Raw genomic sequence first — 20,384 nt, 5'->3', positions numbered from 1 at the left:
GAAGTCTTCCACAACCAGTAGAAGGGCCAGCAAACTGCACAATAAGATAGCAATGGTGAGGCTGAGTGTTCAGAAGTTGTTTCTGAGGACTGACAAATCAGAATGGGTCACAAAGGTTTTTTTCTGGCATCCCAGATTCTGAACATCCCTCCTTATATTAAAGCCACTGGACCCTCTGAATCCATTCCTCTATTTTCTAATCAACCTGTTCAGACATGTTATTACACACCTCTCAACAAGTGGTACTTGAACTCAGATTTCCTGATGCAGAGGTAAGGACACTGCACATTAACAGTCTGTCAGAATCTAGTCCGATTGTGTGTTTCTTCAGCCTTCAAGCACGAGGCATTGCAACGGGTGTGTCTGCATGGGCCACTGCTCCATCCAAACTGCTATTTACCAGGTTTGTGTTGGCTGAGGGTTTGGGTTGATCCTTGTCTCAGAGGCTAAGATCCCTTTTGCTCCTGTACAAAGTTCACACTAGCCTACCATACCCAAGCCCAAAGTTTCCTGTGGTGTTTTCGCTCTTCATTTCTGAACTTTGCTGCCCCTAAGTTAACAGGGTCCACTTCTTTTCCCAGTCTGAGACCTGTACCATTCATTCACTCCTTCATCAATGGTTGATACACATAGTTTCATTTACGTCAATGCCGCACTATTCAGTGGCTAGCTGCACATACATCTTTCCCTGGAGATATCACTCCCCTCACACACTCTTCCCAAATCACTCATTTGGGAAAGACTCTGTAAACCCATCAGTCTTTTACTGGTGAAGATATTTGTTTGGAGCTCGCTGTGGGGGAGCTTCAGTTAAAGAAGGCAGCTTTCGGCCTTCGCCCATTGATGTCAAATCTTTCCTTCGGTAGAAGCCCTCCCTTTGATCCCCGAAATTCCTGCTCCAATAACATCCTGCCCAGTCTACACCCTCTCACCATAATTTCAGTCCTACCCCTCAAATATCCAAAACTACCCTCGTTTATTTAGTCATCCTGCAGATCTCAGGATCACCTGACAATTGGATTCAAAAAGAAACTCATTTTTATTTGGAGAATCTTCATTTTTCTCCCCCCCTCCCCCAAATTTACATGTATTCGTTCAGTTTATTCACAAATCTTAAAATGTAGAAGAACATTCTAGAAGCTCTGTTTCTCACAACAGAAAGACACCATCCGTAAAAACCCCTAAATACAAAGAGTCTTTCATGTACAAGATTTATGTAAGAACATTTTTAAGTTTTTTTTAAGAAAGACAAGGTAATTTTAATAAAAAAGGGATGTTGAGAATGAGAAGCAGAGGTTTGGCTGACAACTGACAAGAAGCTGAACAGAGCAGATAAAGGACTGTTCAAGCCTCTTATCCAAGGTTCAGGATTATTGGAACCTCTTCCACGAAGTCCTCTCACCCCTGAGCTATTAAAAAGCAAAATGGCCTTCAATTGCGGTGACCATTCACGTCAATGTGCCACCCAATATGGCAGGTGATGGCTATCTCCTTTCACAGCAACTTGGAATGGGCTCTACTACTCATTCCTCCTTCAGTAAAATGTCTGTCAGTGGACAACTGGGCTATTTGTGTACAGAACATTGCACCCTTCGCATGACATCCATGGAGATGGGACTTTCGCCCAGCCCATACAGCACCAACTCTTGCCAGTAAAGCCATTGTCAATGTATTATGTTACTCAATGGTCTCATGTTAAAACCCCACTTACTCATCAAACACTTCCTTTTAAAGACAAAGGAACTGAAATACTAGCTGTGACACAAGATCTAACCATCTTCCACAGGATCAAATTTGAATTTTGTGCCATTCTCCCTTTGCTAGGAGTAACCCACCTCTGCCTCAGACAGGAAACTGCTCCTCGAGTCTCTTATCCTGGCAAAGAACCAGGATACTTGGTCACCAGGCAGGTTTGCCTCCAGGAGGGGTTAGGGAATGAGGGGGCACTGGGGAATTGATTGTCTCAGTTGCTCACACAGCCTCATCTATCCCACTGACCGCCCCCACTTCCCCTCGACAGACAGACTCAGGTGAAACTAGTTCAAGGTTGGGGTCTCCTCCCCTCCTTCAATCCTGACTCACTTTGCTCAGAAACCAGCACTCCAACTGATACCCTACCACCACTTCAACAAAATACTCTCCCCTCCTGCGTTAGCCTAGCTCAGATGGTCTTACCTCCCTTGCACAGAGTTGGCCAATATCGCCCCTTTTCCTTAGATAGGCTAATATCCTGCACAGCACAAGAAAATTGCAAGCACTCAGTACACTGTCCCCCCCACCCCCACCTTGATTAAACCTGACTCCCACTCTCAGAGGTGGTGAGAGTTTAAATGGTACCTCTGCCAATTGTAATGAGCACACCAAATGGAATGAAAGTGGCTCAAACTCAGGCGGAGAGAAAAAGAGAGATCTGTAGTCTTGACTCAGCTCCTCCCTCCAGCTGCATTAACTAAAAAACATATTTACAGGTTTCCATATTAAAATTGGGTCAAATATTGACCAGCAAAGAACATCTTTGTCAGTCTCTGTGGAAGGATGCAGTTCTGGAACACAGGCTGTAAACACAGTCACTCCGCTGATTTGGTCACCAGAGACAATGGCTGTGTCTGCACAGCTGGTACAGCATGTTGGGAATGTGAAGCAGCCTCCACCGAGGAAGGAGGAGTTAACAGGAATGTGGGCACGGCGGTGTAGGAGAGGTGCCGTGCACTGGCAGGTGAGGGGCTACTCTCGGTGATGGTGGCAGCTGGGGTAGAGGAGGACAGGGCAGTCAGCTTGGTGCTGAGTGACAGGGGCTGTGCCTGCTCGGAGACCGGAGGATCTGGCTGCAGCTGCAGAGTGGACGGCGAAGGCGGTGAGTCCAAGACACTGCCGGTGGCAGATACAGGCGGGGCGCAACTCCCATCTGCCCGCAGGTACTGTACACACTTGAGCTTCCGGCGGGATACCGGCAGGGACAGATCTAGAAGGAAGATAAGGCATCAGAACCAGACAGGAAAGTGAGAATGTCACAGCAATGTGAAGCATACACAGTGTCAACCTTTCGCACACACGGTCACACATTCCATACCGACAGTGATCCTACCTCTTCCTAAATAGCAAGCTGAGGAGGCAGAAGAGAAGGACAATCAAATCCCAGCAGCACAGTCAGCAGGAGTAGATGGAGTCCAAGAGCAACGAGTTGTGGGGGCAGGAGGGATTGGGGTTTAAACCCCTATGGCACACACATTTTACCATCACATGGCTCAAGAGATTTAGTTGCCAGAAAAGACAGTGTCAGAATTAAACAGATCAGTGAGAACATAAAAATTAAAGGAAAAAAAAAACAGAAAATTCAAAAGCAGCACAGATCCTGACTCTAAAAAGCTGGAAAGCAGATAATACGAGCTATTTTTTTTTTTTTAAATATCAAAATCAATACAGGAATATTAGAATCTGAAAAATAGTGTGATCAGGAGAAAATCTGAACACTGATCTGGCCAATAACTATAAAGAAGTGGTGATATGTTGACCAATTATTTTGCAAAAGGTCAGTTTGCCCAACATCCCGACGAAAAAAATATCAAGTTCAGGACAGGAGTTCACCAGAATTAGAATACTGAAGAGAGAATTGAGCAAAAGAATAACAAATCTCCAGAATAAAATGACTTGTAATTCAGGGACATAAAATAAAAGGTAACAAAGCTGGGGGAGGTCAAGGGAAGATTGGATAGAGGTGTATAAGATTATGATGGGTTTAAATAGGGCTGAGAAAGAAAAGCTGTTCCCATTCGCTCATGGTGCGAGGACTGGGGAACACAGAGTTTGATTATGAGGGAAAAGATCTACACAATACAAGGAAGAACCTTTTTTTTAAATTAAAAATGTGGCCAATGGTTCTGACCAGGACTCTGCCAGTGATGATGTTGGTAGTGGAGATGATCTTAAATTGGGTACTTCAGCAAGCAAAACCTGCAGGACTACAAAGATAGTGCAGGGGAATAGAACTGACTCAACTTGATGGAAAGCTGGCAAGGATACTGACAGACTAAAAATGTTCAGCAGATCAGAGGGAACGAGCATGGATTTGGAATGGGAGGGTTCATTCCTGTCAAAATTGATGGAATATTTTGAATAAGTGATAAAAGGAATGGACAGAGTAACGCGTATGAATGTTATAGTTATGGACTTTCAGTGACTAATATTATCAGTTGAAATTTTTGGAATTAAAGGTAAAGGATTGACCTGGTTCAGAGAGTGGCTGAGCAATAGCAGACAGAGAATGGGAACATTGTGGAGTTTGTCCAAATGACAGCATGTGACCAGGGCTGTGTCACAAGGATCCATCTTACAGCCTCAACTATGCACTGTTTATCAATAATTTAGGTGGAAAGCCAACGATGATGGGTGGCAATATAAGTAAAGTAGCTGGAAATAAGTGAAATTGATGGAATAAGTGAACAGACAAAACTGGCAGACAGATTTCAAAACAGTCAAATGTAGACCAGATAAAAAGTCATCGAAACATCATGAGCAGATACAGGATATAACTAGAAAGGTGAAGGAACACTGGCCTTTATATTAACAGGAATGGAATACAAGAGGGTAAAAGTCATGCTGTCCTGGTTAAACCACAGCTGGAGCAATAGCAGTGTCTGGGCATCAGGCCTTCACAAGGATGCATTAGCATGAAGGGAGAGCAGTATAGATTTACTCAAGTGACATTTGGAATGTAAGAATTAAACTTGAGGACGGGATTGCACAAAGTCAAGTTGTGGCTCTGGATTAACACAAGAAATAGAAGCAGGCGTAAAACATTCGGTCCATCTAGCCTATTCCAACACTCAATGTGATCATGGCTGATCTCAGGCTTCAACTCCACTTTATCCCTTGATCCCCCGAGACCAAAAATCTGTCTGTCCTAATCTTAAATATATTCAATGACAGAGCATCCACAGCTCTCTGGGGTAGAGAATTCCAGAGGTTCACAACTCCGAGTGAAAAAGTTTCTCCTCATCCCAACCTAAATGATATGTCCCCTTACCTCGAGACCATCCCCCAATCTAGCAGAAACAATTTCTGAGTCCAATTTCCAGTCCATTCTGTCCAAACGTGTTTAAGATCTTGTGTTTCAACAAGATTGCCTTGCATTTTTCTAAACTTCAAAGAACATTACTCTCTGTCTCAAAGTCATTACTGTAAACTGTAAATAGCGAAGGTCCCAGCACTGACCTTTATAGCATTCAACTATTCACTGCTTGTCAACTTGCTGCTTCCCGTCCATTAATCAATCCTCTATCCATAGTTATAGATTACCCCAACTCCACGAGCCTTCATCGTGCCTGTTCACCTTCTGCGCAGCGCTTCATTGAATGGGTCTTGGAAATCCAGGCTAACTATATTGCTTCCCTTCATCTACTTTACTAGATATATCCTTAAAACACTGCAAGAAATTTGTCAAGCAACTTTTCCCCAGAATAAAATCATGGTGGCATGTTTTAATGATAAGAGGCTTTTAGAAGTGGTTTGTGAAGAGTTCCTTGAGAACGGATTCCAGCATTTTCCTAACAATCAACAGAAGGAAACAGGCCCCATGTTCAGCTGACTTACCAACTACATGTTTTCACACTGCCTCCTTTCTCTGCAGTTTTCTCTTTTACAATCCTACAGCAACAGCCATCGGATCCTGGGAATTTGTCAAATTTTAGTCTCTCAAGTTTCTCCAATCTTTTTTCTCCCAGTTGACATTAATTCCCTGCCATTCCTAACTCTTTTTTACCTCCAGATTAATGTCTATTTCTGCAATGAAACTTGTGTCTTCTGTCTTAACGTCAGACTGAATATGTTTGTGCAATCATAGAATCCTTACAGTGTGGAAGCAGGCCATTCGGCCCATCGAGTCCACACCAACCTTCTACAGAACATCTCACCCAGACCCACTCACCCACCCTATCCCTGTAACCCTGCATTTCCCATGGCCAATCCACCTACACGTCTTTGTGACTGTGGGAGGAAACCGGAGCACCTGGAGGAAATCCATGCAGACACAGGGAGCATGTGCAAACTCCACACAGTCACCCGACAGCGGAATCGAACCCAGGTCCCTAGCACTATGAGGCAGTAACGCTAACTGCAATGTCTTTGCCAATTATCCATTTCCATAGTTACTTCTCCAGTTTCTGCTTTTGAGGTACCAACTTTAAGTACTCTTTCTTTTCACACAACTTTAAAAGCTCTCACACATTGATTTCATATTTCTGCCTACTTTATTCTCAAATTTAACTTCTTCCCCTTTCATCACTATTTGGTAGGCCATTGCTGGTTTCTGAAACACACAGAATCCTCGGGCCAACTCCTGTTTATTGAAATATTATAATCTTCTTTAAATTGAACACAATGCTTAACTTCCTGAGTGAGCCAAAGATGGGTTGTTATTGCTGAGTTTTCACTTTTCAATGGAATGTACTTTTGTTGAACATTTCAATAGTTTCTTTAAATGGGACAACTGTTCTTGTTTAGCCTTTTCATCTCTTTACCCAAATAACCAAAGGCAATTTTCTTCTAATATCTATATAATTTAGTGTGTTCAAGTTTAAGCTTGCTGTTTACATTAGGTGTATGTCACTTTCAAACTTAATGTGAACTTAAATGGTATTATGATCAATGACTTCCTGAGGATCTTTAGCTACAATGTGACTAATTCATCCTGCTTAACAACACAATACTAGATCTCAGATAGCTTTGTATCAGTTCAGCTCCAAACGTATTGCTCCAAGAAACTGTTACAAAAACATTCAACTAATTCATCTTCTTGAGAATGCTTGCTAATTTGATTCCCTTTATCCATACGAAGATTAAAGTCTCCCAATTTGCCTTTATTACAAGCTCCAACAATTTCTTTGTCAATGCTTTGTCCAGCGTTACAACTGCCATCAAACAGACTTTTGCAATACCTAATTTCCACCCATACCAAGTCTACCTCATGATCTTCTGAGGCCAAATCACTTCTCACTAATGTCCTTTCAATCATTCTTTACCATCAATGGCTACTCCACTTCCTTTCCCATTCTATCTGTCTCTCCAAAATATTGTGCACCCTGGAATATTTATTTAGATGGCTGAGGCTGAATTAATCCAAGTTTTCCAAAAATTAAGGGGTGCAGCAAGGGTAAGTGGAAGAAAAGAGTCTAAAAGTTAAAAACCAAACCTCCGAGCAGTGTGATCAGGCAACAGCTCTTCATGCAAAAAGAGTAGTCTGCAATACTCTTGGCAAACAGGAAGTGAACCCAAAGCATTTGAGACACTTGAATGTGCATTAAGTAAAGATGTTAATAGTATGGGGTAAAGAGGCACATATTGCAGATCAGACAATGATCTCACTGAATGGCAAATCAGCCTCAACAGGCTGAATGGCCTCTTCCTGTTCCTGTTTTTCCAGGTAATGAGTCCCGGTGCACAGATGAGCTTGGTTAAAATGTGCTCAATGCCAAAGCCCCTGCCGCTTGCATCGCAGCCCTCAAGAGCCCAACAAACACCATGGGCAGTCAAACCAGACACCACATGTTTTGACTGATAAGTGATGAATGAAAATGGATTGAGAGAGAGAAGACATTACTTGCACTGACTACCAAGGGGCATCACAAACTGAATGCATAAGGTGGGGCTAAGAGGAAGGGGGTGAAAGAAAGGAAGGCTAAGGAAGGGGAAAGAGACAAGAGGAGTTAGAGAGACACAAGGTAGGGAGAGGCATGGGGGGGAGCAGAGGAAAGAATTAGTGCATCCAAACGCAAGCAATGTTGTGTATTTTCACATCATGTTTGCACTGTATGCTTATTCATGAGGTACAAGACACAATCAACAGAAAACCAAAGCCAAACAAACCGTTCCTCCATCTGAAGCTCACTGACTTGACTAACGGTGCGATGCATGCTGAGGGGGTCAGTACCAATGGAGCGCTGCACTGTTGGAGGGTCAGTACTGAGGGAGCACTGCACAGTCCCCATTCCCCCTTGTTATGTGGGTGTGAAAAATCTCATGGTCGTGATTATAAGTATAGGTAAATTCCCTCCAGTGTCCACATCAGGTCTTGCCCGTCAACCAACATTAATGAAATAGATTATTGTATCTCACTGCGCATCGTTGTATATTCCTGTGCACAGATGGTCTCGCAGGCTTTCCACATTCTACAGTGATTACAGCTTTGGGACATGATGAGGGCATTGAAGCTCCCAAATAAGCAAGAGAGTCCTTTCTTCCAATCGACTGGTTCAGACTCTGCCTCACGGAGCTCGTGGTAGAAACCCTGGAATCACCCTCAACCACTCTGCGCACACAGTCACACTATTCACGCCTATTTATTCAGGAAACAAATGTGCAAATGCAGACAGAAGAGGTGATGTCGGACAGGAATTTCGGAGAGTATGCTGGCTCCTTGCTGCTCCAGTGTCTAGCAGATGCTGAGGAACCGCACACACATAGCAGGACTGGACAATCAACCTGCAATGCGCACATGCACAAACACACAACTCTGTGCAACTCAGCAAGCAAAGAACTCACCTGGATTGTCTGTCTCTGGCTGCTGCTTATCTCGTTTCCTCTTTTTCCTCTTCCCCTGACAAACAGAGACTTGGGAATGAGTCAGTCATTTACACCCAATGGATAACAGTGTGTGTTGGACGGGGCATGGCAGGAACTGAGACCAAGATATGTGCCCATGACATGAACCCAAGGGTAGTGAAGCACCCTGTGATCATTGACTTGAGCCAGCGATAACAGAGGCATGAGAGAAAAATCACACCGGATAGTAGGTGGTGAAGCTGCTTGTAACTCGCATGGTGCAGCCTTTCTTGTCTTTTCCCTGGTTCTGCCCAACTGGCATTGGATGGAGTGGGGCTCTCAGTTATTGTCACACCCCTCCAACAGAAATCTCATCTTTCCCCCATCCCACAAACTGCATTTGCTCAACTCGAGATAGATACTCACATAATTGTCCCGCGCTGACCACCCAGGGTAGAGCTGAGAGTGGAGTTGCCGTTCCTTCCTCGCGAGTTCATAATATTTTGACTGCTCCTCTCTTGTCAAAGCATGCCACTGTCAGGAGACACAATGAAAGTTTACCTGCAGGAAAGCAGAGGAGGAGATCCTGGGATCGAACAATTCATTCCTCCTCACCAATAAATGAAAACCTTCTCCTACCATTTCTATTTCAACCAAACCAGAATCCGAGCAACGAAGCAAGGCAGCGAACACAGATCAGGCTTCAAGAAGCAGCTTCATTCAGCATCCTGACCCAACTGTAACCCAATAGAACATAGAACATAGAACATAGAACATTACAGCACAGTACAGGCCCTTCGGCCCTCGATGTTGCACCGACCTGTGAAACCAATCTGAAGCCCATCTAACCTAAACTATTCCATTATCATCCATATGTTTATCCAATGACCATTTAAATGCCCTTAAAGTGGGCGAGTCTACTATTTTTGCAGGCAGGGCATTCCACGCCCTTACTACTCTCTGAGTAAAGAACCTACCTCTGACATCTGTCCTATATCTATCACCCCTCAATTTAAAGCTATGTCCCCTCGTGCTAGCCATCACCATCCGAGGAAAAAGGCTCCCACTGTCCACCTTATCTAATCCTCTGATCATCTTGTATGTCTCTATCAAGTCACCTCTTAACCTTCTTCTCTCTAACGAAAACAGCCTCAAGACCCTCAGCCTTTCCTCATAAGACCTTCCCTCCATACCAGGCAACATCCTGGTAAATTTCCTCTGCACCCTTTCCAATGCTTCCACATCCTTCCTATAATGCAGTGACCAGAACTGTACACAATACTCCAAGTGCGGCCGCACCAGAGTTTTGTACAGCTGCAACAGGACCTCATGGCTCCGAAACTCAATCCCTCTACCAATAAAACCTAACGTACTGTACGCCTTCTTAACAACGCTATCAACCTGGGTGGAAACTTTCAGTGATCTATGCACATGGACACCGAGATCTTTCTGCTCATCCACACTACCAAGAATCTTACCATTAGCCCAGTACTCTGTATTCCTGTTACTCCTTCCAAAGTGAATCACCTCACACTTTTCCGCATTAAACTCCATTTGCCACCTCTCAGCCCAGCTCTGCAGCTTATCTATGTCCCTCTGTAACCTACAACATCCTTCTGCACTATCCACAACTCCACCGACTTTGGTGTCATCCGCAAATTTACTAACCCATCCTTCTACGCCCCCATCCAGGTCATTTATAAAAATGACAAACAGCAGTGGCCCCAAAACAGATCCTTGAGGTACACCACTAGTAACTGAACTCCAGGATGAACATTTCCCATCAACCACCACCCTCTGTCTTCTTACAGCTAGCCAATTTCTGATCCAAACCGCTAAATCACCCTCAATCCCATGCCTCCGTATTTTCTGCAATACTATCAAAGCAACTTGCATTGAAATAGCAACTTGAGTGAAGTCAAACGTCACAAAACATTTCACAAGAACAATTATCAAGTAACAGAATTATATGCAGAATGTCAGGCTCAAAGAATAAATAGGGTAGTGGGGATGGATTTAATCTTGGAAGGCAGGGGTTGGGTTGACTAATGGGCCTAATTCTAGAAGTACCAGAGAGGGCAAATGAGAGAAGATGGGGAATGGGGAAAAATAAGTGAGGGAAGGCTCGAGTGTTAGCAGTGAACAAGGAAATGGTCGCCTTCCAATTGGCAAGAATGAGATAAGGGCAGGGTTAAATTGTATGTATGTAAATGCATGGAGTCTCACGAACAAAACTGGGGAATGGAAGCAAAAATTGCTCGAGTGGGATGTGACATTGTAGCAGTGATAGAAGTATGGCTCAAATGAGAACAGGTCTGGATGCTTAATACCCTGGATTATAAAGGTTTTTAAGTAAAAACAGGGTTGTTAAAAAGGGAAGAGGTCTAGCAGTCTTGGTCAAAGATAGTATCATTATTCCTGAACGAGATGCAATTCCTGAATTAGAATCCATTTATTTGGAGGTGAGAAACAGGAAGGAAGCAGTGATCTTGCTGGGCGTTTATGACAGACTTCTAAACAGTGGGGAGGAAGTAGAAGAGAGACAAATAGTGTCGCGATTGTTGGTGATTTCAATTACTCTAGGGCAGGCTGGAAAAATTACAGCGTGAGGCAGGGAAGGGGAGAAATTCCTGCAATGTGCGCAGGAGAACTTTCTGGAACAGTACATTTTCAGTACTACCAGGGAGGGAGATGTGCAAGATCTGGTCCTAGGAAATGAAGCAGGCCAAGTGAAGAACATCAGAGCAGGGGCATATTTAAGAAATGCTGATCATGATATAATAAGGTTATATATAAGTTGGAAAAAGATAAAAATCAGCCAACGATTAAGATCCAGACTGGAAAAGGGCAGATTTTAGGGGTGTAAAAGTTGATCTGAAGGAGGTAATTGGAAAGATTTTGGTGGATGAAACAATGGATGAAAAACAAGGAGAATTTCAAAAGAGAGATGAAAAGGGTGCAAGCAAGGTACATATTCATGTAAAATAAATACAGTGTATTCAAAGCTAGGGTACCCTGGATGACTAAGGACATTGATGAGAAAATGGGGAAGAGAAAGGAGGCATATGATGCATTCCGGATTAATAATTGCAACAAAAATCAGTAAGAGTATTTGAAAGGCAGGACTGAGGCGAAGGCTGGAGTAAGGAAGGGTAAGAGGAAGCATGAGAAAAGGATGGCAGGCTGCACTAAAACAAATAGTAAAATGTTCTTCAAACTTATTAATAGTATAAGATGAGTGAAAGAGTGGGGTCCCATAAGGGACAAGCAGGGTAAGCTGCTCACTGAAACAAAGCGTCAATGAATACTTTGCTTCTGTTTTTATCAAATTATAAAATGGTGACAATGGCCCAGTTAAAATGTAGGTGTTGAGCAACTGTTGATAAAGAAAAGGTGCTCAAGAGGCTGGCAGCACTCCAGATAGACACTCCAGATAGAGATGTCACCAGGCCCCAGTGGAATGCATCCTAGATTCCTGGAAGACAGGTAAGGGAGCAAATTGCAGATCCATGGACTCATATAGCATGGAGACAGACCCTTTGGTCAAACTCGTCAGTACCAAACAGACATCCCAGTCTGACCAAGTCCCATTTGCCAGTCTTTAGCCCATATCCCTCTTAATCATTCACATTCATATATCCATCCAGATGCCTTTTAAATGTTGTAATTGTACCTGCCTCCACCACTTCCTCTGGCAGTTCATTCCATACATGCACCATCCATCAGATGAAAAAGCTATCCCCTCAGGTCCTTTTTTAAAATCTTTCCCTCCTCACCTTAAACCTATGCCCTCTAGTTTTGGACCACCCTAGGAAAAAGACAATGCTACCCTTCCCCTCGTGATTTTATAAGGTCACCTCTCAGCCAGTGCTCCAGGGACAACAGCCCCAGCTTATTCAGCCTCTCCCTATAACTCAAACCCTCCTGCCCTGGCAACATGCTTGTAAATCTTTTCTGCACCCTCTCAGGTTTAACAAGATTCTTCCTATAGAAGGACGACCAGAATTGTATATAGTATTCTAAAAGTGGCCTGAACCATGTCCTGTATAGCCACAACATGATGTCCCAATGCCTGTACTCAATGTTCTGATCAATGAAGGCAAGCGTGCTAAATGCTTTTTACACCACCCTAGCGACTTGCCACTTTCAAGGAACTATTCACCTGCATCCCCAGGTCTCTTTGTTCATCAACATTCCCCAGGGCTCTACCATTAACTGTGCAATTCCTACCCTGCTTTGCCTTATCGAAATGCAACATCTCACATTTATCTAAATTAAAATCCATCCGCTTTCCTCGGCCCATTGGCCCATCTGATCAAGGTCCCATTGTACTCTGAGCTAAACTTCACTGTACACTACACTTTCTATACTGGGGTCATCTGCAAAATTACGAGCCATGCCTCCTATATTCATGTCCAAATCATTGAGGCATACCGCTGATCACGCCTCCAGTCTGAAAAGCAACCCTCCATCACCATCCTCTGTCTCCAACCTTCAAGCCAACTTTGTGTCCAATTGGCTAGCTCATCCTGGATCCCATGTAATTTACCCTTACTAACCAGTCTACCATACAGAACTTTATCGAACGCTTTGCTGAAGTCCATATGGACAATGTATACCACTTTGCTTTCGTCAATCTTCTTTGTCACCTCTTCAAAAAAAAAAAAAAACCCAATTGGGCTAGTGAGACACGATTTCCCATGCACAAAGCCATGTTGACTATCCCTAATCAGTCCTTGTCTTTCCCAATGCATGTAAATCCTGTCCCTCAGAATCCCCTCCAACAACTTACCCACAACTGACTGTAAAGCTCACCAGTCTATAGGTTCCCTGGCTTTCCTTCATAGCTTCTCTTAAATAATGGCAATTAGCCAAACTCCAATCTTCCAGTCTTCTCAATTTCCTGCTGACTTTTGGGGGGAGGTCTATAATACAATCCCAACAAGATGATCATCCCTTTCTTATTTCTCAGTTCCATCCATCCAACTTCATTGGACATTCTTCCAGGAATAGCCTCCCTAAGTACAGCCGTAACGAGCCACAAAGCAAAGTTGAACAGAACTGTGGGCAACAGTACATCCCTACTTGATGAGCTCAATGCATTCCACACTCAGTTTGAATAGAAGGTCAGTCAAATGATATCACCTATCCCAAGAAGTCCCCGGTCGAGCACTCAGATCCTGTACAGACCAGCCAGCAGGAACATTTGCAGACATCTTTAACCTCTCTTACTTCGATCCAAAGTCCCCAACTGCTTCAAGAAGACCACCATCATCCCGGCACCAAAGAAAAATTATGTAGCAGGCCTCAATGACTATCACCTGGTGGCTCTGACCTCCACATTTATGAAATGCTTCAAGAGCTTAGTTATGGTTCACATCAATTCCAGCCTCGCAGATTGCCTTGATCCTTTGTAATTCACCTTCCAGCACAATAGGTCCACAGAGACACCATCTCCCTGGTCCTATACTCAGCCCTAGAACATCTGGGTAACAAGGATACCTATGTTAGGCTCCTACTTATTGACTACAGCTCTACCTTTGATACCATAATTACAAACAAACTCATTTCCAAACTCTGAAATCTAGGTCTCAGCTCCCCCCTCTGTAATTGGACCCTCGACTTCCTGACTTATAGACCGCAATCAGGAAGAATAAGCCACAACATCTCCTCCACGATAATCCTCAACACTGCTGCCCTGCAAGGCTGCGTACTCAGCCTCCTACTGTACTCCTTACAGACTCATGGCTGTGTGGCCAAGTTCTGCCCCAACTCCATTTAGAAGTTTGCTGATGACACCATTGTTGTAGCCCAGATCTCAAACAACAATGAGACAGAGTACAGGGAAGAGACTGAATGCCTAGTGGCGTGTTTAAAGACAACAATCTCTTCTTCAATGACAGCAAAATGAAGGAGCCGGTCACTGACTTCAGTAAGGAGATTAGAGGGCACACCCCTAACTGCAGCAATGGTGCTGAGATGGAGATGGTCAAGAGTATCAAGTTCTTGGGAGTGATGATCCCAATCTGTCCTTGCCCAACCACGTCGACGCAGCAGTCAAGAAAGCACAAAAACGCCTCTACTTCCTCAGGAGGTGAATTGAATTTGGCATATCCACAGTGACTCTTACCAGTTTTTAAAAGGTGCATCATAGAAAGATTTCTATCTGGATGTATCACAGCACAACATGGCAACTGCTTTCCCAAGACCGTGAGAAACTACAACGAGCCCGGTCCATCACGCAAACCAGCCTATCTTCCACTGACTCCATCTATACTTCCCACTGACTCGAGAAAGCAACCAACATAACCTAAGACCCCTCCCACCCCGTTTATATTCTCTTCCACCCTCTTCCATTGGGTGGAAGATGTAAAAGTTTGAACACACATTTGGACAGATGCAAGAACAGCTTTTTCCCCCCACTGTTGTCAGACTCTGAACTGATCTCTCAAATGTTAATGTTGATCTCTTTCTCTCTCTGCATCTTCTCTGTGGCTGTAACATTATTCTGTTGTTACCTGATGCATTTGATGCATCTGCGTACAGCACATAAAATAACACTTTTCACTGTATCTCGATACATGTTATAACAATAAATCAAGTTAAATCAAATTAAACACCGCTCCACCTCCTCTCTTGCCTCCCTTTCTATCCTTCCCATAGCATCCGTACCCTGGAACGTTATGCTGCCAATCCTGCCCTTCCCTGAGCCTCATATCTGTAATAGCTATGATATCCCAGTCCCATGTTCCCAAAGATGCCCAAAGTTCATCTACCTTACCTGCTAGGCTTCTTGCATTCAAGTAAATGCAGTTTAGTTTATCAGTCTTACCTCATTCTCTGCCAAGCACTTGTCTGCCTTGACTATTTGACTTGTTCCCATTATTTGCTGTAACAGCCTCAGCCTTTTCCCACCGTTGCTTTGGTTGCCACCTTCTACTTACTAGTTCAAAGCCTCCCGAGTAGCACTAGCAAATCTCCCCGGAAAGATATTGGTCCCTTTCCCTCTTATACAAGTTATTTCTACCCCTAAAGAGATCCCAATGGTCCAAAAATGTGAATCCTTATCCCAAGCACCATCTCCTCAGCCATGCATTTATCTGCTGTACTCTCACAAGCATGTGGCATCAACAGTAATCCAGATATTATTACCCTCGAGGATCTACATTTTAACCTCCTGCCTTGTTTCCTACTTTCTCTCTGCAAAACCTCATCCCTTTCCCTCCCTTTGTCATTGGTACCCACATGCACAACAACTTCCTGTTTGTCTCCCCTTTCAGAATATTCTGCACCCTCTGAGACATCCCGAGACACCAGGGAGGCAACACAGCATCCTGATGTCTCGCTGACGGCTGCAGAAATGTCTGTCTGTGCCCCAGACTAAAGAATCCCCTATTACAATTGATCATTTGGAACCTGACATATCCCTCATTACTGTGGAGCCGGTCATGGTACCGGAACTATGGCTGTCAGTGCTATACTCCCCAGAGAGGCCATCCCCTCCTAGAGGATGCAAAATGGCATACCTGTTTGAGACGGGGATAGCCAAAGTGACTCCTGCACTAGCCAGGTACATCTCCTACCATTTCTAGCTGTAAACCATCTACCTGACTGTATCTGTAGTGTCTCCACCTTCCTGAAACTGCCACCCATCGCACCTCCTTGCTCTTGTAAATTCCTCATTGCCTCTAACTGCCGCTCCAACCAATCTATGCAGTTCAATAGGATTCGCAACCAAACACACTTCCTGCAGACATAGTCTCCAGGACCATTCAAATTCTCCCTGATCTCCCACATCTGACAGAAACAGCACAGCAGCATACTAAAAGCCAATTTTGCCCTTTTAACAATCTACAGACACAGAAATTACCTAAAATCAAACACAACATACTTTGCTCAAAAACGCAGTGTTAGCACAGTCTTACTGCAAAAAAACCTTTTTCTGGGATAACTTAATACCAATCATTAATAGTAAAAGTCATTCAAGAGTCAGATCAGTACAAACATAAAAAGTGCCCTTACCATACTCTGTTATAGATTTACAACTAAAAAACAAATTAAGATTTACATGCTTTATAAGTCTTAAAATTAAACACTTAGCTCATCAGACTCAAAAACCAAAGGCTGTCCTCTTCTCCTGTCGTTTCAGGCAGTGGTTTTGTTTTTTAAAAATTATTGATACCTCTACAAGCACATGTGAAGCCAGAGATTAAACCTCTCACATCAGCTCGAAACTTCACTGCTTGTTTATTATTTCAGTGAAATCTGATCTCCAGAGACCTTGTGCAATTTCTCAATCTGGCAGCTGTGAAACTACACTTAGCTACTTCATAAAATGCCAATCCTGGAGCCTTATGCAATTCTTCAGTCTGACCCTGCCACATGGTCGCTGTCCCAAAACTCTCCTTTGTTTTAAGGTAGCTTTGTTTTTGATTTTTTTTTTAGAAAAGTTCCAAAAAGAATGCAGAACTTATAAAAATTTGCACAAACAGCAATAATTCCCCCAAAGAAGTCAGTAAATCCAGCTGAGTGCTAAAAAAACCTCAAAACTAAGAACATCTCTCACAACTCCGATCCTCTCCATTGCACCATTTTGAATATCATAAATTTTCAAGGCATCTCTGAACACCGGATTGGCCCCGGGGGACTAGAGAATAGCAGATGACAAATTGTTGCTTAAGAAAGGGGCAAAAGATAACCCAGGAAACTAGAACTGTCAGTTTGACATCAAAAGTTGGAAAACTAACAGAGGATAAGGTAATATACTGTTATAGAAAAAAGTTAATACTGGACAGTCAACATGGGTTTCTCAAGGATAGGTCACGTCTGACAAATTTGATTGAGTTCTTTGACACGATGACACAGGAAGTGGATGAGGGTAGTTGTGTTGTACATTTGGACTTTCAGAAATCACTTGACACAGTGCCAAATGACAGGTTGGTCAGCAAAATAGAAATTTTGGAATTAATGGGTCCTTGGCAACATGGATTAGAAGTTGGCTAAAAGATAGGAAATAGGTATAGATGGGCATTTCTCAGGTTGGAGACATGTTGAAAGTGGTGTTCCCCACAGATTAGTGTTGAGACCCTAGCTTTTTCTAATTTATATAAATGACTTGGCGATGGGTATTGAGGACAAAATCTCTAAGTTTGTCGATGATACTGAGCAAGAGAGAATAGTGAGTTGGGAGAATGATGCTGAGTAACTTCAAAGGGTCATTGACAAGTCAGCCAAATGGGCAGACATCTGCAGATGAATTTCAATACAGAGAAATGTGAGGTAATGCATTTTGGTAGAAGAAACATGGACAGACACTACAGGCTAATGATACAGTTCTGAGGGGAGTACAGGAATACGCGGGATCCACGTATATAATTCTCCAAAGGTGGCCAAGCAAGTTGAGACAGTTATTAAGAAGGCTTATAGGATCCTTGGGTTTATAAATAGAGGTATACAGCATAAAAGCAAGGAAGTGATGCTACACTTTCACAAATCCAAAGACCACATTTGGAGTATCGTGTTCAGTTCTGGGCACCTATTTAAGGAAGGATGTCAAAGCCCTGGACAGAGTGCAAAGGAGATTTACTAGAATGATACCATGAATGAATGAGGGATTTTAGATACTAGGAAAGATTAGAGAAATTCTCCTTGGAGCAGAGAAGATTAAGAAGTGACCTAATTGAGGTATTCAAAGTTATGAACAATTTTCACAGGGTAAAGAATGACTCTATGACTAGTTAGCGTGTCAGTAATGATGTGTCACAATTTCAAGATTGTCAGCAAGAGATCTATGAGCGAGATGAGGAGAAACTCACTTTACTCAGTGTTGTGAGGTTTTGGAACGCACTATTTGGGAGTGATGGAAGTGGATTTCAAAAGATGGGGAGACATTTGAAAGTGATGAATTTAGAGGGCTACACAGATAGGGTTGGAGAATGGGACTAGCTTGGTAAATCTTTCAGGAGTAGGTTTAGATATGATGGGCTGAATGGTCTCCTTCTGTACTCTAAAATTCTATGATTCTATCTTCAAATGACATGGAAGTGATCACGTGGTGAGACTAACATCAGAAGACAACCTGAACTCATCCCGATCCGGAGCCAGCCCCTACTTGCCTTGCGTCCAAGGATCTGGTTAATGGCTGCACTTTCCTTTAGTGTGCACTCGGCCACGACCTTGGCCCGCATCTCCTTCATGTACAACATGAAGGCGTTCAGAGGCTTCTTGATGTGAGGCTTCCTCTTCTCGTCTTCCTTCTTCACCATCAGGGGCTTCCTGAAATGAAGGTATGAGTCATGTCGGGAAGAGCAGGCCAAGAATGGAGATTCAGGATAAACACAAAAGCCCCCTCCCAAACTTCACCTGCACTTCCCAATTCCTGAGAGAGCAGGACCAAGCCCAGTGAACACAAACCCAATGGAGCAAACTTCTTTCGAGGCGCAAGATAGACACAATCCAATATCTCAGGCAGTCTTTGCTAGCCACGATAGTGAAGATTGAAACTTTTTTTTTATTCTGGCCTTGATATCACACCTCCTCCCAACCCCAACCCCCAACTATGAACCCCCAAATTAAGACCAACAGTTGAACCAGATACAATTTATTTCATTTTGCTGCTTAACCTCGGAAAGATTGACCATCAGAAAAGAACTTACGCAGTTTCGCTGGGGCTGGGCTGACTGTGAAGTTGCTCCTGTTTGATCCCTGCTGTTGTTATAGCTGGATGAGGAATTGCAGTTGCGTGAGAAGTATGTGGTGGTGGAGCCATGTGTGGGGAAAACCTTCCAAAGAAGAAGCATCAGTCAAGAAGGTCAACGAACAATGAACTCTGCCAGGTGACCAGAACGGCACCCTCCGTTCGTCAGTACACGCAGCTCATTTGACTAGACTTTCAGTTACTGCTTGGCCAGTAGCAAGACTTGAATGCAACAAACATTCGATGAACAGAACCAAGAGAGCATGAAAACTATTTTTTTCTTGCTTTCTCAGCTGAGTCACCTTGTCCAACCCTCCCCTCCAAACCCACACCACCCAGCCACTGTGAGAGCAAAATCACATCTGCCAAATTTACTAAAGTGGTGACCATAAGCAAAATGGATAAAGGCAACCAAGAGAAGCAGTGTATTTGGATTTTCATAAGATGTTTGAGAAGGTGTTACATGAAAAGTGATTCCCCCAAGATAAGAGCTCATGGTGTTGGGAGTAGTACATCAGCATGTGTAGAGGAATGGCTAACAGGACGCAGAGTTGGAATAAATAATTGATTTTATGTTGGAAAACTGTAACTACAGAGTGCCACAGACCCTTGACAATTTAGTCAAAATGAATCAGATGAATGAAAAGACAAACCGTAGGTAGATCTGTAGACAATATCAAAACAGATAGCGAAGCAATTTGATTGAAGACACAAAGAGTCTGGACAGGGATACAGATGGGTTGAACGAATGGGAAAGATAGAGAGGGACCAAGGAAGACTGGAATGTTAGAAGTATTTAGAATTGCCTATTTGGTTTCGGTGAAGCACCCACAGTTTGAAGAAAGCATTTGGTTTCCAGTTTTGCAGAAGAATTGGCTGAAGCTGGATATGCCAGACAAAGGTCCTGAAGAGGGGCGATCATTTAGAGCTAGGTTACCTCAGTGTAAGGATTTTAGTTTGAAAGCTCCAGAAGTGTTTGGTTATTTGAAGCCAAGAAAGGCGAAGCTCAGTTGCATTGAGTCATCATAAGGAAGAGGCTATCAAATTCATCAAGAATTGAAATAAGCCTGATAGGGGTGATAGAGAAGGAAACTCACTCTGGTGTGAGTACTGTTGGGATTAATGGGATTGTATTTCAATGAGTTTCATGTGT

General features: G+C 43.4%; 1 protein-coding gene across 2 annotated transcripts in view; it reads right to left on the bottom strand.

Moving 5' to 3' along the window:
- Positions 1 to 1,020: 1,020 nt before the first annotated feature.
- Positions 1,021 to 20,384, bottom strand: part of LOC109923795 (transcription factor 7-like 2) — a 42,701-nt gene continuing 23,337 nt past the window's right edge. For both annotated transcript variants that reach the window (XM_048618657.1, XM_048618656.1), the window contains 5 exons: positions 19,191 to 19,316; positions 18,651 to 18,810; positions 8,962 to 9,069; positions 8,536 to 8,590; positions 1,021 to 2,962 (listed from right to left, as the gene is read on the bottom strand). In XM_048618657.1, coding sequence (XP_048474614.1) covers positions 2,568 to 2,962; positions 8,536 to 8,590; positions 8,962 to 9,069; positions 18,651 to 18,810; positions 19,191 to 19,316 — 844 coding nt within the window. In that variant the 3' untranslated portion in view covers positions 1,021 to 2,567. The remainder of the gene's footprint in view (positions 2,963 to 8,535; positions 8,591 to 8,961; positions 9,070 to 18,650; positions 18,811 to 19,190; positions 19,317 to 20,384) is intronic.

Source organism: Rhincodon typus, chromosome 40 (assembly GCF_021869965.1).
Source record: "Rhincodon typus isolate 14 chromosome 40, sRhiTyp1.1, whole genome shotgun sequence".
Taxonomy (NCBI): domain Eukaryota; kingdom Metazoa; phylum Chordata; class Chondrichthyes; order Orectolobiformes; family Rhincodontidae; genus Rhincodon; species Rhincodon typus.
This window is presented reverse-complemented; position numbering and strand designations above follow the sequence as displayed.